The sequence below is a fragment of the Melozone crissalis genome, unplaced genomic scaffold, assembly GCF_028551555.1.
Source record: "Melozone crissalis strain CALT ecotype California unplaced genomic scaffold, PUWL_Pcris_2 ptg000244c_1, whole genome shotgun sequence".
NCBI classification, from domain to species: domain Eukaryota; kingdom Metazoa; phylum Chordata; class Aves; order Passeriformes; family Passerellidae; genus Melozone; species Melozone crissalis.
In genome coordinates this window covers 95,583-119,942 of record NW_026536003.1, presented here as the reverse complement: position 1 = coordinate 119,942, position 24,360 = coordinate 95,583, and the positions used below count along the sequence as shown (strand labels likewise).

Sequence of the window (24,360 nt, the reverse complement as noted above, 5' to 3'; positions counted from 1 at the left end):
GCAGTGGCTTTTACTGATTCCCTTGGAGCTTTAGATTCCCACTGCTGCCCCTCTGGCAGGGCCATAGGCAGAGCAAAGGCACTGCTGGCACCCTGCTCCTCTGCTGAGCTCTCTGCAGGGGCAGCCACTCTCAGCTGGCAGCAGGGGCCGGGCAGTGCCCCCAGCAGCCCTTGTGGGGCTCTGGCCCTCCCTGGGAAGCAGCCCCACACCCGCAGCCCGGGAGCGCCGTGCCTGGCCAGGAACACCCACCCAGCCTGACAGAGCCGTCCGTGCCCAGGAGGATGTTGGAGCTCTTCAGATCCCTGTGGATCACCCGCTTGGAATGGAGGAAATCCAGGCCCTGCACACACTGAGAGAGAACAATGTGGTAAATAGGTGTGATTCGTGCTGATAAAATTGAAACAGTCATCAATATTGATACAGTAATTAATATTTGGAAATAAGAAAACAGATAAAAGTTGTAATGCCAAAGAAGAAAGGGAGAGGAGGGGCTCCATCCCCCCTCCTGGCAGATGTTCAAGGATAGGAGGAAAAAGCAAGAGAGAACTGTAACTAAAAGTTAACTGAGAGAAGGGAAAATCTGGTTGGGTCCCAGGAAAATGCCCGCTATAAGAGATTTATTGCTTTGATGCTAAAATGTAGTAATATGTTAGTTTTGGCTTACATTATCCTGGCTTGGTGCGCATGTGTAACCCAAAGGTAAATTAAAGGACAAAGAGGAAGAGGAGAGGTCTTCATCCAAAATGACCCCCAAAGACTTGTGCGACCACCAAACCGAGTGGTGGAGCATGCGCGGTAAAGGTGGTGATGAGGGCGCTGGTAAAAATGTGATGAATTGAAAATGGGAGGAGAGATGGCATTGACACATGACATGTAAGGGGGGAATCCACTTGGCAAGCTCGTACATGAGGTGGCAAGCGTCCAAGAGCCCTGCACTCCGTACCCCACAGTTATCTTTTGCTTATGTGCTAATATTTGAACTGAATTATCCCTTATTTTTAATCAAATTATATTTTCGATAATATTTTCTAAACTATTCAATTAAAATTGCTGCTATCTCAAATATTGTTCAGGTTTTTTTTATGATGGGATAATTGGGCAAACATAACAACAAGAAACACGAGGGCAAAAACCAATGGCCGGAATATATCACACAAGAAAGGACAGTTTAGAATTGTGCCAGCAGCAGCTTTGCTGTTGTAGGCCAGGAGTGCAGTGCACACAAGCTCCAGGCAAACGGTTCAAGGCAAAGCTGAGAACAGCAAATCAAATCCAGACCAGACAGAGAGTACCACAACAGCAGGAGAGAGAACAAGAACAGAGCAGAAGTGCAGTGATGCTGGCAGGCCGTTCACTGCAGAGGCTCTTTTTTCTCCAGCTCACAAAAACAACACACAAACAAAGCCCTGAGCATGGAGCCTCTCCTGTTCTCACGCCCTGTTTGGAAGGACCATCGTGTCCCAGCCATGGAGTGACAAGCAGGACCCCTGACCTCCCGACTGACAGCTGCCATCTCTCCTTCAGCCATGCGTGTCTGTCTGACAACGTCCTGCAAAGTTCCTCCATCCATGTATTCCATCACCAGCCAGAGATCTCCATCAACAAGGAAGCTGGAAGAGGAAAGCAATGGCATGGAGATGAAAGTGCAGAGCTCAATTCCCCCATGGAAAAGCCTGGAGTGGAGTTTTGTTTCCAGGTCACTTGTCAATGAGGACAGAATCAGATGGAGAGATATTCCTGCCAGGCTGCACAGCCCTTGGAATCTGCACAGTCTATAAGAGAAGGAGACACCTGTGAGAAAGGAGAGGCCTTAGATGGCAAGCAGGTGAAAAATGCAGTTTAGCAACAGCCCAGATCAGTGTGGAACCACAACCCTTGGCCCCAGCTGGTTCAGCTTCTGAACTCATCATTTCCACCATTCCCTGCAGAACAAGGCAACACAACTGCCAGGGTTATCCAGGGGAGGAGGCTGTGCAGCACTTGGGACAAAAGCAGTCAGAAAACCTTTCAGAAAGTCCCTTCAGAAACAGGCAAGGCCAGTGAAAAATGGGCAAATGAGGCATTTCTGGAAACAAGAACCTGGTCTTCCTGGCATCTGTAGCAATGGAAAAGGGCTGGGAAGAAGAAGCCAAGGGAAATAATTTCTGCTGTGGTTTATCAGCACTTGTTGGGAGACACAGCAAACGGGGAGGAACTTGAAGGAAAAACCAAAGCAAAGCAACGAAAGCACATGGAGGGAGTAAACTGCCAGGCAGTTCTTTTGGCAAGATGTGGCTGGGTCAGGCATTTTCCAAACAGGCTACAGACTCCAGATGCCAGGAAAGGTTAACGCAGGGCCCGGGCACGGGATAAGAGCTGAAGCACTCACCTGTCCAAAGAGTTGACAATGTTGGGGTTCTTCTTGTCCCTCAGGAGCAGGATCTCATTCACAGCTCGTTCCCTGTTCTGCCCTCTGAGACTCATTTTCTTGATGGCCACCTGAAGGGACATTGCAGCCTTTAACTGCAGGAGTCTGTGGCAGGAGGCCACAGCAAACACAGAGCGAGGCTTTTTGGAGCGACGGAGCCGGGCTGGACCCAACTGCCTTGGGATGGGACACCAGAGCTCAGCAAGGGCCATTCCCACAGCCCATTGCTCTGCCAGCTGGGGGCTGCTTACAGGACACATGGCCAGAGACATTTGGCCTTGCAAGCTCTGCAGAAATGGTCCCTCAGCTGTAAGCCTCAAAGCTCTAACTACATTCTCTGCACCTACAGTCTTCTCTAATGGCCTCAACACTCTTATTATTATTCAAACATATTTTGCAAGCAGGAGGTAATTCTGGTTCTGTGAAAACAGAGCAAAACAGCCAGGAATCCTTTAGCAATTCTATGGGATTTCAGATCCAACTGGTGATTGGATGATTTCATTATTTCAGATCCAACTGCTCTGTTTGGGATTGCACAACAAAGCAAACACACACCCATTGCTCAGGTGATCCCTGTCACAGGCTGTCACTGACAACAGACCCAAACACAACTGCAGGATTTAGGAGAGAGCTTTGCTCTGGACATCCATCTTCTCATTTCTCTCCCTCTCCCTCTGTGAACAGCTGAAGTAGGACTAAAACCCCAAACTGAGCCCAAGCAGGATCTCTCCCTAATTAGGGCTTGAGGTTCCCTTTGAAGATGAAAGGCAGGATGGAAAAACTGCTAAATAATGTTCCTGTCTGAGGCTGGGATGAAGATTAATGGGGCCTCAGTCTCCAGCAGCTGATGCATTCACACTTTTAGATATGAAGACCAACCCAGGGTGTCCTGCTCTGACAGACACCGCTGCCCTCCTTGCATTCCTTGGGCACTTGAGAAGGACCAAGTCTGTCCCAGCTGTGCTCTGCAGGCTGACACTGCTCTGCCTGCAGAGGAGCAGCCTGGGCAGGAAAGCTCTGCTGGCCCCCAGAGCTGCAGCCACAGCTCCCAGCAGAGGGGAAAGCCCTGCAGAGCTGCCGGCCGTGCTGGGCGTGTTGGCACTGACCTCTCCTCCAGTGGCCCTGTCGAGTCCTTTAGAAACGGCTCCGAAAGCCCTGGAGACAAAAGAACAGAGAAGAAAGAAGCAGCGCTTTAGGCCCTGGCAGTGAAAGCCAGCCCAGACAGATCTCTGCTGCCTGCAGCATTCACAAACACCTGGGTGCATCGACCCTTCCAACAACAGCACAGCAGCCACCAGCCCTCTGCTATGTGAGGTGTGCAAGAGAAAACTGAGACCCAACACGAAGGAACTGGGCTGGAGCAAATCCCAAATGTCTACCCTGAATTGCTTTAGTTCAAAACCTGAGGTGAGAAAATGGTGTCTAAAGAACTGGAAAAGAATGCATTTCATCCTTTTCCATTTCCTGCCTAAGACCTGCAGGTTCCACAAGGGCTGTGCCATCAGGCAGATGATGCATTTTCCCTCAGAGTGCATCAGGTCTGTGTCTGTTACTGAATGTATGGGGTCTCCTACCTGTGCTAGAGTAGAGCACTTATTAGTTCATCTCTGGTTTCTGTTTCTAAACCATTAGGTTGATAATCCTGACTGGTGGATATATTTTGAAGGAAAATATTTGAAAGAAATCTTCTTGAGAACTGTTTTCTGACAGTCACCAGATGGTGAGTTGCTCTTTTAGTCAATCCAGTTCCAGGGACAGAAGATCTTCCAGGTCCTGCTCCTTGCTGCAGGCAGGACACTGCCAGCCTCAGGGGCCTTTGACGGCGCCTTCTGACCACAGTTATCAATTCTGATCAGGACTGAGAGACAGCAGGATGGTAGCCCAGTGCCTGAAGGCGTTTGGAGCTCTCCTGACTCTCACTTGATCCTGCACCAGCGCAACACCCAGCCCTGCTTGTGCAGAAGCAGCTGCCGTGCACTTACCCTTGGCCAATCTGCTCCACTTCCAGGTATTTCTCGGCAGGCTCCGCCTCACTCACGGTGTTCCCTGAAAGAAAAAACGTGGAAGATGCTCCCTCCCAGAGTGAGAGCCCACCTTGCAGCAGAGCAAGAACCAGCCCCGCTCCCTGGGGCCGTGAGCCCCTTGGTGTCAGCTGGGGAAGGACAATAAATGGCTCTGGGACATTCAGCTGCAGAGCAACCCTGGGTGCAGCTGATGCCCAGACACACACACAGCACCTGCTCGGGCACCCAGGAACAGAGCAGACGTACTCAGCTGCATCAGGCACCACTCCCCTCTCCCCTCTGGCTGCAGGGCTGTGCTGCTGTCAGAATGTTCAGCCCAGGATCCCACAGCGGAGGGATTTTCATTGTCCTATTCCCAAGAAGACTGAGCTTCTCCATCCTCTTCCCAAAATTCTGTAGCTTCACCATCCTCTTCCTAAAATGCTGCAGCTTCTCCATCCTCTTCCCAAAATGCTGCAGGTTCGCCATCATCTTTCCAAGGCAGGGGAGGTTCACTGTCTACTTCCCATGCTGCGAGATGTTCATCCTCCTGTTCGCAAGCCACAGCATATCCTCCATCCTCATCCCACACCGAGAAATGTCCTCCCTCCGCATCCCACACCAGGAGATGTCTGCTGTCCTCATCCCTCTCCATGGGAGCTTGGCCATTCTGGTCCCACACCAGGGCACATCCACCGTCCTCGTCCCACGCCGGGAGATGTCCCCTGTCCTTGTCCCACCCCGCGGGAGCCTCGCCGTTGCATTCCCACACCGCGGGATGTTCGCCCTCGTCTCCCAGAGCAGCGGGAAGTTCACTGTCATCTCCCGGCACTGAGGGAAGTTCACCATCGTCCCCCAGAGCAGCGGGAAGCTCACTGCTGTCTTCCTCCTCTTTGGAAGCAGAGGGAGCCCCAGGAGGTGCTGGTGCTGCTTTTGTGCCCTTGTGAGGACAGACTGCAGCATGAGGGACGGGAAGTTCTATCTCAGTTATCACCTTATTTATCCTCAGCTGCACATCCAGCTGCACTAAGCAGAAATTGGGTTCAGAGCTGTTCCAACTAACAATGGGCTAAAGTCAAGATAGCCACTTATTGTTGGGAATTTGATATTCCACCATGGCTAAAGCCAGCAAGCAATCCTCTGCCTGCAAAACCAGACCTGCAGCCCTTCAAAAGCTCTTCAGCAGAAAAGGAGAAAACTGCCAGGGATCCCTTTGCTGCTGCTGCTGCTTCAGGCACTGACAGGAACTTTCCTTCAGCCTCCCAGGCTGGCACTGGGCTGCCACATGCCGAGCTCACAACCTGCTGCACAATTCCAAACACCAAAGGTTCCTTTCCCACTCACCGAAGGAGGAGCTGCTCGGAATCCAGACATGAGGTGCCCTGCAATGGGAGAGGGAACATGAACCAGATGCTGTTAGGAGAAAAACTGCCTGTGGTGGGAAATGCCACAGAGCAAGGCAACCCCGAGACAGCATTTTGCTTTCACAGCATCCCTCCAGGAGCCACAGTCCCTTCCCACAGCAAGCAAGAGAACAGCACAAAATACTGGGCTGGGTCAGCTCTTGGCTGGAGCAGCAAAGGGAGGGAGTTCCAGGCTCTGCTGGCACAGACTCCCTGCTTGAGGGAACAGAACCCCCCAGGGCCCATTGCAGATGCTGTGCACGCCCCACTGGCTGCAGACACCCCCTTTTTCAGCTGCAGCTGCTAGCAGGAGCTCTCGCAAAGCAATGATATCTTCATGGCAATTTGGTTCCAAAGTCAGCTCAGCTCCAGAGGAAGAACAGAAAGCACACAGCAAGCCCAAAGCCACAGATGCAGCACCGAGGGAAAACCTCGACTTACGTGCCAAGTGGGTTAAAAAATACCCCGAATAAGCCACAGAGTACATAGTGCAAACTGCAGCAGCCGCCTACTGGAGCATTTTGGCTGCGCTGCACACGTTTGCAGCCTGTAGCCCTGCAAGCACAAAAGGACACCCATCAGGGCTGGGCTGGCTGCTGAGAATGCCTCAGGCAGGAGGATCCTCCAGCAACGAGCCCAGAGCCACTCTGGGCACTGAGGCCTCCGTGTCCCACAGCAACGGGAACACCACAGGGACGTGGCGCTGTTCCTGTGACATCCCAGCAGCAGCTCACGCAGAAACCGCCTGGAAGGTTCTCCTGTGTCATAAAGGAGCACAAAGAACCCTCCCAGGGCACAGCCCATGGCCCAAAGGGTGCAAGAGGAACTCGGAAAATGCAGCAAACAAGGACACCCTATAGCCCAGTCTGAACACTGAGAAGGAACAAGGACGGCACCGAACCAAAGGAAACGTGACCTTTAGTCACTGATAGTTCTGACTAAAAGCAGCAAGCCTTGTTCCATCTGGGATCTTTGTTCTAGTTCTAAAAACAAGCAAGGTTCTCCAGTCTAAATACACAGAAGGCAGAACTGGGGAGGAGGTGGGATTAGGAAGGAGGAGGAGGAGGAGGAGGGAGAGAGGAAAAGGAGGAGCGGGAAGAGGAGGAGCAGGAGCAGGAACAGGAGGAACAGGAGGTTCCAGTGCCCCCTGTGGCCACAGCCGCGGGACCATAGCCCCCAGCTCGTCCTGCAAGTGAGCGGGGAGGGGGAGCTCGTCCCAAATCCATCCGGGGGTCCCTGAGAGGGTTTTTATTGGGGTGTGTTTGGAGCTCGCAGATTGTGAAATTGACCCCAAATATCATCTGGTGTCTCTGGGAGGTTTTTTTCTCTATGTGTGTATGTTTGGATCTCGCAGGACCCCAGAGCTGAGCCCCTTGAGGGATCTTTGGGGGCCCACGTGGCCATTGCCCCGTATGGGCAGAGGGGGACATTGGTCCTGGGGATCCCTGGGAGAGCAGAGGAGGGGAACCCCTGGGACCCCCAGAGTGGAGAGAGCAGAGAGGGGCAATCCCAGAGCTGGGGGACCCCGGCAGACTGGAAAGGGGTGCAGCCTGGAGAGGAGGGACCCCTGGGATCCCTGGGATCTCAAAGTAGAGCATCAGGGGAGAAGGGACCTCATGGACCCCCAAAAGCCCCTGGATCATCCCTAAGCAGGACGCTGGAGAATGGATAACCCCCTGGAACCATTGGACCCCCATGATCCCAAGGACAGGAAACCTCTGGAACCCCAGAAGTGGAGAGATCAGCAATAGGGAACTCCTGGGAGAGCTTTTTTGGACTGAATCTTGACATTGTGGAGATTTTCATGGACACAAGGCTTCTGCTGAGTTCCAGAGATGGACCTGGCCAGGAGGAGCCTCTACTCCAAGGCGCTCCCACCTTGGTTTCCCCCAAACCAGGGTTTGTCATTCCCAAGCTGTGGCCAGATGGAGGAGGAGGAAAAGCCCCAGAGATCCCTCACAAGGAGGGGCTGCAAACCCAGCCCAGGGAGGTGTGAGGAGGAAAGAGCCCCTCTGAGGCAGGAAGGTGGCCGGAGAGGCAGCCAGAGCTCAGAGTTGGTGGAGAAGCCTCATGGCAGGGAGAAGCCCTACTAGTGCTTGGAATGTGGGAAGGCTTTCAGCTCCAGCTCCACCCTGATGGAACACCTGAACATCCACACTGGGAAGAGGCCCTGGGAGTGTGGGGAATGTGGGAAGCGCTTCAGTGGGACCTCCGACCTCAGCAAGCGCCACAAGATCCACACTGGGGAATGGCCCTAGGAGTGCTTGGGATGTCAGAAGAGCTTCAGGTGGGATTCAGAGATCGTCACTCACCAGCACTTCCACACCAGGGAGAGGCCCTGCGAGTGTCCCGAGTGTGGGAAGAGCTTCGTGCGCTGCTCCAGCTCCATCCCCCATGGGAGTATCCACGCTGGATGATCCCCAGTGACCCCCGTTGGGCAGAGCCCTGGTGACCCCTGTTCTGGGTGATTCGTGTTGGGCAGGGGGAAGGTGTTGGAGAGATTTCTTTCCCTTCTCCTTGTGCTGCTGTGATTTGGTTGGTAATAAATTCCCTCGGTGTTCCCAGGCCGGATCTGTTTGTGCCCGTGCGGGATTTGCCGAGGGATCTCTCCCGGTCCTTGTCCCCACGCAGGAACCCTCGGTTCCATTTTCTGTCCCTGTGCGACTGCGGGGGCAGGGACAGAGCGGCTCTGGGGGTGCCTGGCATCGGGCCAGCGTCACCGCTCGCCACGGGCAGCCCTGAGATGCCGCGCACCTGGGCCCGCATTGCTGGGCTCACCTGAGCTCCCACCTGCCCAGCGCCCCAAGGTTCCCCCTGCCCAAAAATCACCCAGCCCGGGGCTGCAGCGTCCCGGAAAGGCCTCAGCCAATGGCAGCGCAGGCAGGAGGAGGCTTAGCCAATGAGAACTAGGAACGTTGGATTGCCTCATCGGTTGCCGGGCAGAGCCCGTGGCCGATCGCTGCCCAGAAGCGGCGGCAGCCAATGAGAGCGCGCGGCGCTGCCGAGCCCGCCCTGCTCCGGACTGGCGCTCCCAGCGCAGCGCGGCTGCTTTGGGGCTGCTGCTCCCTGCCCGGCCCCGGCCATGGGGCGAGGGGCGGCAGCTGGGGCCCTGCTGGTGGCACTGGTGGTGCTGGGAGCCCCCCCGGCTGCGGGCGCGGAGCTCTCGGGTGAGCGGGGGGCGGGAGGCGCTGGGACGGGGGAGGAGAAGGGGGAAAAGGAGCGAAGTGGGGAGGCCGGAATGGAGGGGGAGAAAGAGGGGACCGCCAAAGGAGAGCGGGAGGGACTGAGGTGTGGGGGGAGGAGAGCGAGCGGTGGGAGAGGGTGGGAAGGGGGCAAAAGCGGAGGTGGGACACCATATCTGAGCTGAAGGGGCCTGGGGATTGGGGAATTTGTGGGAAAATGGGGAAGTGGGACCCCAAAGTGATTTGGGGAGCGGCCGGAGGTGGGAGCGGAGAGGATGTGGAAGGGGAAATGGGGGAAGGGCTGCAAAGAGGAAGCGGCAGCGCGGGCAGGCGGGTCCCATGGCGGCCGTGGGGCACAGGGGGTGCGGAGTGGGGATCCGGGGTGGGCCCGGAGCTCTGGGAATGCTGGGAGAGGGTGGTGGGTTGGCACCCCCTGACCTGTGTCCTACACACACAGGGGTGTTCCAGAGGATGACAAAGTCCGAGTGTTACTTCATTAACGGCACGGAGAAGGTGAGGTACGTCCAGAGATCCATCTACAACCGGGATCAGTTCATAATGTTCGACAGCGACGTCCGGCACTTTGTGGGGTTCACCCCCTATGGGGAGAAGTTGGCCAAGCGCTGGAACAGCAACGCGGTATTCATGGAGGACAGACGGACTGCGGTGGACTGGTTCTGCCGATGCTGGTACAAGAATTTTACCCCGTTCATCACGGAGCGCCGAGGTGAGCGCGAGGGAGAGCGTGTCCCCTCGGGGCCTGCCCTGCCAGTGACCCTGGAGCCCCTCAAAATCTCCCTGGGCATCGGCCCAGAGCCCTCAGCCCTCCTTGTGCCGACCCCCGGGGTCTCCAGTCCCTCCCAGTGCCCTCCCGCGCGTCCATTTCAGCGACCCGTAAAGTTGACGCTTGACAACCAATGAGATCGCATCCAGTTCATGACTCATCTGTTGCCAGGCAGACCCGCAGCACGGAGTGCCTCGCGCCGGACTCGGCCTCCCAGTGCCGCGTACTTCATTCCCAGTTCCTCCCAGTGCCACCAAGATCCCTCCCAGTGCCATTCCAGTCCCTCCAAGACCATGCCCAGTTCCTCCCCAGTCTCTCCCAGTCCATTCCCAGTCTCTTCCCAGTTCATTCACAGTTCACTCATAGACCTCCACCCTCTCTCCCAGTTCCCCCATTCCTTCCCATCTCTCTGTGTCACCCAACTCCCTCCCAGTCTCTCCCACTCCCTCCCAGCACATTCCCAATCCATCCGAGCCCATCCCCAGTCCCTCCCACCACATTCCACAATCCATTCCCTGTCACTCCGAGTCCATTCCAGTCCATTCCCAGTCCCTCCCAATCCCTCAGCAGTCCTTCCCAGTCCATTCCCAGTCCCTCTCCAGCCCAGCCCAGCCCTCCCCTCTCTCTCCCAGTGCCCCCCAGCTGATCCCAGTGTGTCCCCACTCTCTCTGTCTCTCCCAGTGCCCCCCAGCGTGTCCATCTCGCTGGTGCCCCCCTCGATCTCCCAGCCCGGTCCCGGCCGCCTGCTCTGCTCCGTGATGGATTTCTACCCTGCTGCCATCCAGGTGAGGTGGTTCCAGGGCCAGCAGGAGCTCTCGGAGCACGTGGTGGCCACCAACGTGGTCGCCAATGGGGACTGGACCTACCAGCTGCTGGTGCTGCTGGAAACGCCGCCCCGGCGCGGGCTCAGCTACAGCTGCCAGGTGGAGCACGTCAGCCTGGAGCAGCCCCTGAGGCGGCACTGGGGTACGGGGGAGCCCCTGGGGGCGCTGGCAGAGCCACTGGGCTGTGCTGGGAGCCACTGGGAGGGAGCTGGAGAGAGCCGGGATGGAAGTGGGAGAGGGGCTGGGGGCTGGGCAAGGGCTGGGAAGGGGTTTGGGGGATGCTGCGGAGGGTGAGATGGAGTTGAAGGGGTCGTGGTGGGCACTGGGAGGGAGTTTGGGGGTGCTGGGTGTGACTGGGAGGCATCGCAGTGAGCCCCGAGGGGCTGGAAGGAGATCGGCGATGGCAAAGCGGGGCTTGCCATGAGCTCGGTTGTGCTGGGCACAGCCTGGGAGGGCTCTGGCTGAGTCCTGCTGGGGCTGCCAAGGGACTGCGAGAGGCTTTGGGGGTCCTGGGGCGCTGGGGGGCACCTGGGAGGGGGCTGTGGGATGCTGAGAGGGACGGGAGGGGCTTTGGTGGCTCCTGGCCAGGACAAAAAGGGATCGGGGGGAGGTTTCAGGGGGTCCTGGCTGGGCTGAGGGACACAGGGAGGGCGCTGGGAGGGGCTCGGGGTGTCGGTGAGAGGTTTTGGGGCTGCTGAGCCCTGCGGACCCCCAGAGATGCCGCCGGACGCCGCCCGCAGCAAGATGCTGACGGGCATCGGGGGCTTCGTCTTAGGCTTCGTCTTCCTGGCGCTGGGGCTCGGCTTCTCCCTGCGCAAGAAGGTCAGGGCGGGTGCCGGGGGTGGCGTCCCCGCCGTGGCGGAGCGTGTGCGCTCCCGCCGGGCCCCCAGCCCGGTGTCACCCCCTTTTCTGTGCCCACAGAGCTCCTGAGCCGGCGGCGGCCGCAGCCCCTCCCCGTGGGCTCGGGCCCGGCCGGGACCCCCCGCTCCGTCCCCGCTCCGCTGATTTTGGGGGGTCCCGTGTCCCCCCCAGCCCCGCTGGCGCTCTGCCCCCGCCCAGTGCCTGCCCCCAGTGCTCCCAATAAAGCTTCCCATTTGGCCCCGGGCCCGTTTTTTGGGGGGCGATGGGGAGGGGTTTGGGGGGGCGATGGGACGGATTTGGGGAAAGGGAGGGGGACAAAGGGTGGGGGCTGGGCCCGGGAGGAGCGGGACGAGGAGGAGGAGGAGGAAGGAGAAGAGGGAAGAGGGAAGAAGGAGGAAGGAGGAAGGAGGGGGGGACGTCAGAGAGAGATGAGGGGAAGGAGGCGGGAGGAGGAGCGGGAGGAGCGATTGAACCGGGAGAGGAGAGGCGGGAGGAAGAGGAGGGGGAGATGAGGAGAGGAGCAGAAACAGGAAAAGTAGCGGGGATCCCCCGGCCTTCATCGAGGTGTCCACGGGGGGGCCAGGAAGATGTGGAACCCGCAGCCAGGAGTGTTCCCAACACGGGGGGCTCTGACCCTGGGGGTCACCCGGGATTATCCAGCGCGGATCCTCCAACGGGAGGTGGAGCTGGAGCGAGGCACGGAGCTCGTCCCGCACCGGGCACTGCGGGATCCGCGGGCAGCAACACATGCTCCTCCTGCTCCATCCCCCCTCCTGCTATCCAGCATTGCCCTCACGCAGCCCGGGGGGCGCGGGGCGGGGCTGTGCCGTGTGCAGAGCCCGCCCCTGGCTGGGATTGGGCGATGGTGCCGTCAGTCGTGGTTGTTGCGCGCTGATTGGTGGGAGCGGGGCGGAGCAGGGCGCCGTCGGCGGGCCGAGGGCGGCCGTGGCTGGGCAGCGGCGCCATTTTCGGAGCGTGTGTGCGGTCTCGGGAGCGGCGGCAGCGGCCGGAGCGCGGTGAGGCGGCGGCGGAGCTCGGAGGCGGCCGCCGCGCAAGTGGGAGCCGCGCTGGGTTGTGCGGGGGCTCGGGGCTGGCTGCGGGCCTCGGGGGCGGCAGGGGGCTTGGGCGGGTTCGTTGTGCCGTGTCCGGCCCGTGTTGCCGCTGGCGTGAGGGCGCTGCGGGAGCGGCTGCCCGCGGTCTCCTTGCGGCCGCTGCCTCGGCAGGAGCCGCTGGCGGAGCAGCGCTGGCTCGGCCCGGTTGCTGTGGCTGGGACAGAGGGGGCTGCCCCGTGCCCGGGGCTGTGCGGGGAAATTCCCGTGGCCGGAGGTTTCTGTGCGCAGAGGAGGTAGAGGAGTCCTGTAAAAGTGACTTTATTGCTGAGCAGAGGGAGAGGCCGAGGGGCATTTGCCGTGCGCTCTCTGCCCTTGTTGTAGTTCGCAGCCTCCTTTTTATCCTCATTTTCGCGGCCTCATCTCCCTCTCCCTTTGCCCCCTGGCTGAGGTGCTTGGAAGGTTCAGACCTCCCGATCCGGTAACTGCATGTCCTCGTTAATGTGCATCCCCACTTTCGTATAACCGCCGGTATTCACGGCTCTGTTAAGTCTTTGTTCTTCTGGAAGTTCAGGAATTTAGTGGGACTTTCTGTGCGCAGCAGTCCATGTTAATTAGTAACATTTATTGAAGCTGCTGGTTTCGCCCTTTGCTTCCTTATCTACAAATCCCTGACCCCTCACTCAGCTGCTGAACGAGCTGCACTCTCAAGTGCGGAGCATGGTAAAAAGATAAGAGTTCCCGTAGCACATCCGAGGAGAAACAGCATTCGTTTAACCCATGGTCTGCCAGGGAACCACAAAACCGTGTCCCATTTCCATCCTTTCCACGTTTGGGCTGGAACATGAGGTGCTTTCTTACTTCCTTTGTTATCTGTTTCACCACTTTTCCTTTGTCATCTCTTTGCCAACAGCAGTTTTAGTCATTTAATTTTCCACAAACTCCCCTTTTTTCTGCTAAAACGTAATACGATCCCATCCCGTGGTTAAATGGTGTGTTCCTCATTTCATTGGATTGGTCAGCAGGAAGGTCAGGAGCTGGAGCTGTCTGGTTGGTTATTATTGCGAGGACAGCTTGTAATCTAATGATGCCATTGAAATGAGAAATGGGTTCTGTGGCTCCTGATATGAATTGGTTTGGGTTCCCAGGGGCTGGTCCAAGGTGTTGTAGGATTTGTTCTGCTGGCCGTTCATCTTTTCCCCATTTTTGGGCGCTCTCTCCAGCCAGGGCTGCATCAATTGACTGCTTTTCTCTAACTAAATCATCAAATCCTTGGATTCCCAACTGATTTCCCTAAATATTTGGTAGCAAAATTCCCCAGTGCCCTAATATACCCTATATAACACAGAGAGTGACAGCACATGTTGGAGTGGGTAGAGGGATGATTCCCCCCACATATTTATAGTGAAGTTTTCCCAACGTTCTCCATGTGCTGTTTCCCTTTGCAGCTTCACCCGTTTCTGTTGCAGGGTCAGATATCCTCCCCCTGGGCTCTGCCTTGAGCTGTGCAAATTTCATCAGTGCAAGCAGGCAGAGCTTGGGGTGAGGGGCAGAGGGAATCAGCCCAATTCCTGCCCCAGGCAAGAGAGACCCAGGTGCATTGTCCACACTTTGCCCAGCAGTGTTCATTTGCATTTCTAAAGTTCCTCTGGAGGCTGCCTGGAATGAAGCTTCTCTTCCAGGGCAGCCATCAGGTGAGTAACATGTGGCCCCCCCAGAATCTGCTGTTTTTTAAAAAAAGGATTAGCTATTTGCAAGTCCAAAGTATTACGGTTAAAGCTCTTCAGTTCTACAAATGCACCATAAAGGCGGATATTGAAAAACCCAGACCAAAACTTGATTCTCACACTTCTGTCCCAAACCCACCTGACAATATAAAGTGGGAATTTTTATAAAAAATTATTATCATGTTGTTATCTTATCACTGAAACTGCAGGGAAAACAAAAACTCTCCAAGAGTCTCTTTAGTGTTAGAGAGTCAAGGCATTCCTTGGATCTGGCCTGGATGTGCAATAGAAGCCAATTCTTTCACAAATAGCCCGGCTGTGCAGAGAAAATCATTCCATGCCATGTGTGTTTTACTGGATTTTTCCTAAACTTTGTGTAGTCCGAACCAATCTAAATCCACTGCTTTAATGTTCATTGCTTCCAAGTTGTGTTAGTTTTTAGTATTTGGTTTCCTGTTGGACCCGGATTCCTTCCCCTCTGATGTGAATTCGGTCTCCACACTCCTGGATTTCCTTCTCAGCCTTTTCCAGCCCAGGTGTCTCCAGCTCTGCCGGGGGCAGTGTTTGGGGTAGCTGTTGGTTGTGTTTACTGCTGGGCAATGTTGATGTTTTGTTGCTGGTCGTTATCTCTGTGGGTGTCTTTTGGGCTGTTCCCAGTCTGTTGGGATGTTGAACTCATCTCCATTGAGTGGTGTAGCAGCCCTTAAATAAAAGCTTTAAAATTCCTTTCCCCAAGGCAAAGAAAACCAAGCCTGAGTAGAGAAATAAGGTGTAAAAGAACCGAAATCTGTACATTTTGCAGCACTGCGGTGACCTGCACTGTGTCTGATTCCCCTTCCTTAATAACAGCCTGTCTTGTTGCTCTTTTCCCTTCTGCTGCCCTTGCAGAGCCATCCACAAACACATTTTCTCCCTCAGGCCAGGCAATGTCCCATCAATCTGTCCCAGCCTGGGTCTGGAGCTCTGTCCCTTGAGTGCAGTCCTGGGTTCCTTGCCAGCCCCTCTCCAGGCTGTTCAAACAGGAGGCTGGGTTAAACCCTTGCCCTGTCCTCAGTTCTAAATCCTCCTGTGCCATTGAACAAGTTTCATACTGTAATAACCGAGCCCTGCTCATCCATTTAGAGGCTCTTTTGGTTGTCAGATCTTTAACTTGATGCCAGACTTGAACTGTAGGAGATCCTATATAGGGTTAAATATTTTAGCACAAGAACTCCTTTGGCAAGACTGTTTGTTATCCACCTGTAATTCAAATTCTTTTTCCCTGTCTGGAAGGCCCAGGCCAGCCGCCTCAGGTAATTGTTACAGCGCCTGAGTGGGTCGCTGCTGGTGAGAGAGAGACGGTGAATCTTGTTGCTTGATCAGAAGGCTGGATTTATTGATATATGATATAAAATACATTATGACTATACTAAATAGAATAAAGAGAGAAGTTGCAGATGCTTGCTAAGCTAAGAATAGAAAAGAAAGAATCTCAAACAAAGTTGTGTCCAGGGACTCAGTTCCCTAGCTTGCACTGATGATTGGCCCTTAATTATAAACATGCACATGAGACCAATGACAGAGGCCCCTGTTGCATTCCACAGCAGCTGATAACAATTGTTTACCTTGTCTTCTGGGGCCCGTTGCTTCCCAGAAGATACAGAAATCTGAAAGAAAGGATTTCTGTGTAAAAATGTCTGCGACATCTCACCTTTCTAAATTGTATAAAATAAAAGAAAAATGCTGATGTGGAATGAACAGGAAATTTCTTCACCTGTAAAATATACAATACTAACAAATCACTAAAAACAATCCTACAATCTAAGAAAATGCAAAAAACAATGCAAAGAAAATTCAAGTCCATGCAGCTGAGTTTCAGGAACAGTCCATCAGCTGAAGTTGTTTCTTTTGGACATCTGAGAGTCCTTTTCGGTCCTGAAAACAAACTTGCTGCAAAAAGAATCCCATCAATAGTTATCAAAAACCCACTGACAGTCTTACAACAATTTCAAACAATTTCAAACAATTTGAACAACTTTGGAATGTCCTTTTCTGGCCCTTCAATGCTTCAGTGCTTCAGAGCTGCTGCCCGCTATTTTCAATCTTTTTTATTTAATTTAAATTTTTTTTTTTTTTTTTTTTTTTTTTTTTTTTTTTTTTTTTTTTTTTTTTTAATCGAGAAGCAAAAGAGCAGCAGCCGAGCAGAGCAGTGCCAGAGAAGTAAAGGCCCTGGGGGCCCTGTCCCATGCTGGACCAGGAACCCCAAAACTGGCTCACAAAGGGGGACCAGGGCCTGTCGGATAGACCACAACCCCCAGAAACATCAGGAGGCCAAGTGATGGCCCTGGCCCAGCAACCTCCTGAGCCCAAGGACCCAGGCCAAACCCATGACAGAGGCTCTGCATTCCCGCAGGCCTGAACCCTGCTGCCAGCACAGTGGCAGCACGGGTAGTGAGATGCTTCCTTTCCCCAAAACCACTGAGGCATGCCAGCAGTGAGGAAATAGAAGCCTTCCCCAGCAATCCCATCTGGGGTCTGGAGATGTTTGTTCCCCACAGCAAACCAGCTATGGTCTCCTCCAGCTGTGCCATCTTCCCCTGCACTGCATCGGGTTTGTCTCTCATCCGCCCCGTGGCATCACCATCCCCATCCCCTTCGGGCTGGGGATCAGAGGCAGGGCTCTCGGGATGCACCTGCCCCCCCCTGCCACTAGGACGCAGGAGAGGCGGCAGCCTCCATGGGACAGCAACCGAAACACCACCCCCCAAACCACCGAGCTTGAAAGCCGGCAGCCGGGCTGCCGCAAGAGTCAGCTGGCGGGCAGCCCCCGCTCCACCGAAGGAGAGACCCCCGGCCGGGGCAGCTGCTGGGGCAGCCGGTCCGGGACGGTCCGGGCTCGAACCAGCCGCCGGTGCCATGGCAGTCTCTGACGCCGACACGGAGGACAGAGCCTCCGACAACGCCAGAGCCGCTGGAGCGGCCAGTCCGAGCGGCGAGGGGGAGGCCGGAACTGGGGAGGGAACCGCGCTGAGAGTGGGATCAGCCGCGGGCTGCTCGGAGGGTCCCGCAGGTTCAACGCCGTTTTCAGCCCCATCCTGAACAGGAACTGTCTCGCCTTGAGGCGGCGGGGATGCGCGGGAACACGCTGTTGCTGCGTCCCTTGGCTCTGAAAGCGGCGGCAGGCACGGCACAGGCAGCAGCGGAGCCGGGAGAAGCGGCGGAGCATCGCCGTTGCTTAGCAACAGCTCAAGCACAGGAAGTGCTGTCTCTTCTGCCTTCTCCGACGCTGAGCCGGAAGCTGGAGACGCATCCTCGTCGTTGCCTAGCAACAGCTCAGGGGGCGGGGAGGCCGGTGAAACTGCGGGCGGGACAGCCTGGAGAGGCGGAGACGGGATCTCCTGGAGTGACGGCTCTGGCAGGACCGGAGAAACATCAGAGACCGGTGCCGCCCCCATGTCTGAAGGCGGAGTCTGAGAGGCCGGCGCTGGCTTGAGCGGCCACTCCCATCCCCCCGGAGAGAGAGAAGGGGGGGAAGGAGAAAACTCCATCTGAGCATGCTCCGGAGCAAGAGTGAAAAAAACTTCTTCGCCCAGCGAAGTTTCAGCCCCCCCCGCCGCGAAGCAGGGGGGGCCGGGAAGCCCAAAATCATCCTCCACCGGGGACGGTGGAAAGGGACCCTGCCCATAACAGTTAGAAATCCATTGAAAGGTAGCTGCTCTGCGTTTCAGCACTGGAAAAAGCTTTATAAATGCTGGGTAGATAGAAGGCAGGACATGTCCCTGGCTCCAGACGAACTGGAAAATGGAGTCCATGCACTCCCAGACAAAAGCATCTAAAGCGTACAGGACATCAGTAAAGAACCCAAAAAGCTTTGCCCATCTAAAGAATTTATAGAGATCTGTTTCTGACAAAAAGCAACCATCTTCTCTGCACCAATGGTTCCAGAGGGCTATAAGTTTCTCCTCTGAAGGGGAGAATTGAATCTCTTCTGGCAAGGCATGTGTCTGCCATACAAACAGCCACAGACTACGAAGGGCTGGTTCATCAGGGATAGAAAAGCCCACAGTACCTTTTGAAAGAGTCCAGCTTGCTCTGGCCAGCTCCACAGGTCTGCTGCTCTTTTCCATCATCTTTCCTGAAGGTTTTCCAGAAGAAGGTTCTCTTTGTGGTCACTTCAAAGCAACCATCAAATGCTACACATACAGGATTTTTACCCAGTGCAGCAATTTTGCTCCTCTGGTCTTATCAAATTAATTTTTGCTCTGACACGAGGGGTCACCAGATGTTACAGCGCCTGAGTGGGTCGCTGCTGGTGAGAGAGAGACGGTGAATCTTGTTGCTTGATCAGAAGGCTGGATTTATTGATATATGATATAAAATACATTATGACTATACTAAATAGAATAAAGAGAGAAGTTGCAGATGCTTGCTAAGCTAAGAATAGAAAAGAAAGAATCTCAAACAAAGTTGTGTCCAGGGACTCAGTTCCCTAGCTTGCACTGATGATTGGCCCTTAATTATAAACATGCACATGAGACCAATGACAGAGGCCCCTGTTGCATTCCACAGCAGCTGATAACAATTGTTTACCTTGTCTTCTGGGGCCCGTTGCTTCCCAGAAGATACAGAAATCTGAAAGAAAGGATTTCTGTGTAAAAATGTCTGCGACAGGTAATCTTCATTTTAACACTTGAAAATTCTGTGTTTCCTTCTCCTGTGCATCCATCCTGTTTGTTGACTGGCAGGATAGGAGTGCTGTAGGGAGACATCCTTGGCTTCAAAAGCCCAGCCTTTAACAGGGACTCAATCCCAGGCTGTGAGCCCTTCCTTCCATCTCTTGGAACAGGATATTGCTTGTCCTGGTTGCTTTAAAGTAATTTGTAGAGGCTCCATATCTAATTTTCCCCATTTCCGCGAAGCTGCCTACACTTCTGGGTTCACTTCAGCATGGGCCTTGTCAGATTTTGGCGCAAAAGTAGAGCAGAACTAGCCTCTGTATCCCCTTTTACAGTATTAAAATTCAGCTCTCAAATTCCTTCCTAGTTAATTACAATCACAGGAGGAAGAAAAGGCAATTCATTACTTTCAAACCTATCCCCCACAGCTTCTAATAGTGGTTGAACAAATCATACCTGCTCATCTTTCCCACTCATTCCCTTAAAAATGAAAACATTCCTTTACTATTTTCCCCCTTCGGTCTTAAGATTCAGAATGGGTTGAGAGGCCCCTGTGTCCATCAGGAAATGCCTCCTCTCGATGCAGACCCACCCTGAATGTTCTCAAGGGCTGCAGTGTGGAGGGTCCCTGGTGTGATGGGAGCTGTGACAGCCCTGCCAATCCATGTCCATCAAGGGGTGGACTTGCTGGTCCTGAGGGTGCTGCTGTCTGTGCTTGCAGTGTCCTTGTGCCCTGCAGCTGGAGCCCTGGTTCCTTGCCAGGGGCTGTTTGGGTGGGCTCTCCCCTGCCGAGGAGGGCAATGCCTCTGCCAGGTGCTTGTGGCCGAGCCCGTGCCCTGGGTGCTGGGGCCCCCTTGGGCCCTGGGGTTGATCCCTCAGGGGCTGTAGGAACTGTGCCCTGGCCTTTGCCTTCAGCTTGGCCTTTTGCTGCTCCCTTCTTGCATTCACCTGCTGTGCCTTTGTGCTCAAGTGCTGCAGGGCCTTCTTGTGCCCCTCCTGCAGCCCCCTCAGTGCCTGTGGGTGCTTGTCTTCCTTTACATGAGAGGTGTCTGCCCGGGAAGGCAGAAAAAGCCTCTCTTGGAATGGAGAATGCAAACCCCCTCCCTCTTAATTTTTAGACTAGTGACATCGAGGGGCTCTCAGGCAAAGATATGGGAGTAGGAATACCAGTTCTTTACTAGTGTGTATAATAAAGCAAACAAACACCAACAGCTGCGGCACTGACAGCAAACAGAGCCCGGACCCATTCCCGGCCTTTGGGCTGCGGCGCTTTGCCCTTGGGTGCAGTTCCGGGCACGGCCGGCAGGGGCGCTGGTGGCTCCCGCAGGGCAGGGCAGCGCATCCCTCCCATGGGAACCTCTCTGAACAGAAATAGAGCAATCCCTTCATCTAACTCTTTCATTTTTTTACCTTCTCTAGCCTTTCTCCCGTGTTTTGAGAAAGAATTTGGAGAGGGCTGTCTTTTAACTGAGCTTCTAGTGTTTCCATAAGGTGCTTCCTGTAGAGAGAGAGAGATTCCCTGAACAGCCGGAGCTGTGGTTACCAAGGGGACATACCTAAAGCAGGACAGGGTCAGGGGAGGATATCCCGCCGAGGCTCGGTGGGAGTGTGGGCAGGGTCTGCTGCCGGAATCGGCAGAGAGGGATCTTCCCGTGGAGCCCGAGGCGGAGCGTGGGTAGCCCCCACATGGCTGATGGCGGCTGATCCGGCATCTCCCGGCAGAGCAGAGGCAGGTGGGAGAGCCCGGCAGCAGCGGCGGTGCCCAGCGCAGGTGGCACGGGCAGGGCAGCCGGGGATGGGATGGCTGGGACCCCCCCTGGGTGCGGTGGGCGCGGTGACCTCGGAGCAGGCGGCGGGACAGAGCAACCCCCATCTTGCCCAGCATGGCCGGCAGAGCGGCCGTGGGCCAGGCAGTGGGAGCAGGGCACACAAATTGAGCGACAGCGCCGGGGCAGGTGGAGCTGCCCTGGGCAGTGAGGCCGCACCTGGGATGGAAACCGGGACAAGCGGAGCTGAGGCGGGCAGCGAGCCGGGACCCGGGACAGGCGCCTCGGCCGCGAACGGAGGGGGCAAGACCTGCAGAGGATCCCACTCTCTGATTTTCCCTCTTGTTCCCTTCCCTTTCATTTCCCTTTGTCTTTTCTTGTTTTGTCTTGGGTGTTTCTGATACTTCAAAGATTTTTATTCTCTTGTAATCTCCTGTGTAACATATGGCATATTCTCTTTCTTCTAGATTAAATGCGGTTTTTTTACAAATAAATCCAGAGCCTAACAAGTCTAAACTTCTGCTTGGATACTTTGAAATGGTTGATGAGCTAACTCACGACCTCCTAATGTTGTTTTTCTCATCACCTTTTTATTTATCCTTTGGCAAGTTAAGCATCTTCAGTTATTTGATTTGCTACTCCAAGAATCCCCGTGCACCTATAGTTCCTTAAAAAATGGTCACACAAAGCTTGAGTACCCCAGTGGGTTTTCTGATGCATGTCTTCTAATATTTTCTTAGAAACACATTTTATTAAATAATTGTCTTCCATCAAGAAGTTTCCATTTCCCTGATTTATCTTGTTCACTTCCTGTCGTGTTTAAATCTTTTTTCTCGGCTTCCCTAAACTTTGGAATTTCCAGTTTTGCCTCGTTTGAAGTTAATAATAACTTAAGTCTTTCTGCTGCATCTTTAGCTTTGTGATATTCCCCCAGTTTGTCTCTCCTTTGACCCGGGCCGGGTTCCCCCCGCCCGCAGCCACTGGAGTAGCCGAGAGCCCCGCGCTGCCCATCCCGACCTGTCCCAGCTCCATCCCCGCTCCTGCTGCGGGCTGTGAGGGCTGCGGGAACGGGGCAATGAGGGTGTGGCTGCTGCTGGGGGAGGAGGAGGAGGCAGGGAAGGGCAGGGATGAAGGGGGAGGAGAAGGTGGGGTTAGAGGGGAGGAGCAGGAGGGGAGGGATGGAAGAGAAGGGATGAAGGCAGAGAGAGAGCAAGGATGGAAGAGGAGAAGGAGGTGGGAATAAGAGGGGGAGGAGGAGTGCAGGGGATGGAAGGGGAGGAGCGGGAGGAAGAGGAAGAGGAGGGACAAAGGCAGATCGAGACTGAGCTGAGGGAACCACGTGGTCGATCCCTGCCTGAATTCGCAGCCCCCACCTGTGGGATCATCGCCCCCCATTGCGCCGGCGAGCGGGGAGGGGGAGCTCGCCCTGGATATCCCGGGGGGTCCCTGGGTTGGGGTTTTGGGGGATGTTTGGAGAATGAAGAAGTCCAAGGCTGAGCAGGAAAGGCCCCTTGGGGGGACATCAGGGGGTGACGGTGGCGGCTGCCGGCAGAGGCAGCCTGGAGGAGCAGAGCCCTGTGTCCCCCAGGAGCCCAAAGTGGGGAGCCCAGAGAGGGGGGAGCGCCGCCATTGGCGGGAGCCTCAAGAGCCTGGAGAGGGGCAGGGGGGACTCCTTGAAGCCGCTGCAGCCCAGAGCAGAGAATGAGGGGAGAAGGGAGCCCGGGAGCCCAAACAGCCCCGGCATCCCGAAATGGGGAGAGCGAAGCGGGGGGAGCTTTTGGGATTGCTGGGACTGCCAGCAGCCTGGGCAGGGCGGGCACCGAGGAGAAGGGGGACCCCCAATCCAAGCGTGACCCCAGCAGCTGGGACAGGGGGAACCCCCGAACACTAAGGGGAGGGACCAGGGACAGGGAACTCCTGGGAGGCTTTTTCAGGGCTGAATCTGGGTGTTTGGGAGGTTTTTCTGGACACCAGGTGGCCAGTGACTTGTAGAGATGGACTCGGGCAGAGGCACCTTCAAACTCAACATTCTCATCCCTTTTTTTCTCCAAACCAGGATTTCCCATTGCCAACTTCTGGGAGGCTGCGAGGAAGAGGAAGATGCCCCAGGACAATGAGGCAGGTGAGGAGGAAATCAGTGTCTCTGGATTCTTAAAATCAGAGGCTTTTGGGAAAGCTGGAAAAGACAAGCCTCAGAGACATTAGAACTGATTTGAGCTTTGCAGCAGCCAATAGATTGGTCCGCAGAATAATTATATAAGAAGTAGAAATTAAGGAGAAATAGAGCAATGGTCTGTGTGCTTTAAGACTTATCTAGAATAACTAACTCCCTAACCTGTGGGAAAGTGTATCTAGCAAGATGTTGGGAAGTTCCAAGCTTAACACTGGAGTTCTGTGCATTGTTTTTTAAGGCTTACAAGCCAGTATTGTATTTGAAATAAGCAGGCATTTTTTTAACCATCAATGTGCTTAGAGTGCTTGGATAGAACTACTGTCAATATGCTTTTGCTTTGTGTGATTGGTCAATAAGTTTTAACGTGAAATTCTTTTTCTGCTACCTGTGATGTGAGCTGCTGACATCTTCCCATTGTCATAACCAAGTAATGAGACAGATGTTGGAAAATCACACAGCTCAGGACGCATTCCTAGCAGTCCAGTCCTGTTTGTGATTTGTGCACAGCCCCGAGCTGGCGATGAGTGCCCCTTTCCCCTCTGTGCTGCTCCATCTCCCAGCCCAGCACGGCCCCGGCTGCAGCTCAGCCCTGGGGGGATCTCCTTGCCCTTGCCTGTGGCATGGAGGCAAATCCCATCCTGTCCTTGTCCTTCCTCCCCCAGAGCAGGAGCTGAGCATGGAGAGCAGGGAGGACAAATGCCCGCGGCAGAACCTGGTGGCAGAGGCCGTTTTGAGCGGCTCCACGGCGCAGGAAGCCAACGGGGAGGAAAAGCCCTGGAGATGCCGCACGAGGAAGGGCTGCAAACGCAGCCGGCGGGGATCTGAGGGGGAAAGAGCCAGCCTGGGCCGGGAAGGCGGCCGGAGATGGAGCCAGAGCTCGGAGCTGGTGCTCCATGAGCAACTCCATGATGGGGAGAAGCCCCACACGTGCGTGGAGTGTGGGAAGAGCTTCAGATGGAAGTGTGACCTGATTGTGCACCAGAGGACCCACACTGGGGAACGGCCCTATGAGTGTGGGGAGTGTGGGAAGAGCTTCAGCCGGAGCTCCAGCCTGATTGTGCACCAGAGGATCCACACTGGAGAAAGGCCGTACAAGTGTTCCGAGTGTGGGATGTGCTTCAGCCAGAGCTCCGGCCTGATCAGCCACCAGAGGACCCACACTGGAGAGAGGCCCTATGAGTGTTCCAAGTGTGGGAAGAGGTTTCAGACCAGCTCCCATCTCCTCCAGCACTATCGGATTCACAGAGAGGAGAGGCCCTTCCAATGCCCCGACTGCGGGAAGGGATTCAAGGACAACTCCACGCTTGTCAAGCACCGGCGCATCCACACTGGGGAGAGGCCCTACGAGTGTGATAAATGCAGGAAGAGGTTTCAGACCAGCTCCATTCTCCTCCGGCACTATCGGATTCACACAGAGGAGAGGCCGTTCCGCTGTCCCGACTGCGGGAAGGGATTCAAGCAGAACTCCGCCCTCGTCAGGCACCGGCGCATCCACACTGGGGAGAGGCCCTACGAGTGTCCCCAGT

The 24,360-nt window shown here is 55.2% G+C and overlaps 1 protein-coding gene and 1 pseudogene across 1 annotated transcript; one reads left to right on the top strand and one right to left on the bottom strand.

Moving 5' to 3' along the window:
* Positions 1-8,202, bottom strand: part of LOC128949489 (serine/threonine-protein kinase PAK 3-like) — a 162,284-nt pseudogene extending 154,082 nt beyond the window's left edge.
* A 693-nt stretch (positions 8,203-8,895) lies between these two features.
* Positions 8,896-11,419, top strand: LOC128949497 (class II histocompatibility antigen, B-L beta chain-like; the record flags this gene model as incomplete). Its single annotated transcript, XM_054294351.1, has 4 exons — positions 8,896-8,980; positions 9,453-9,722; positions 10,461-10,745; positions 11,319-11,419. Coding segments are annotated over exons 1-4 (741 nt in total), but the record flags the coding sequence as incomplete, so codon positions are not given.
* Positions 11,420-24,360: the final 12,941 nt, after the last annotated feature.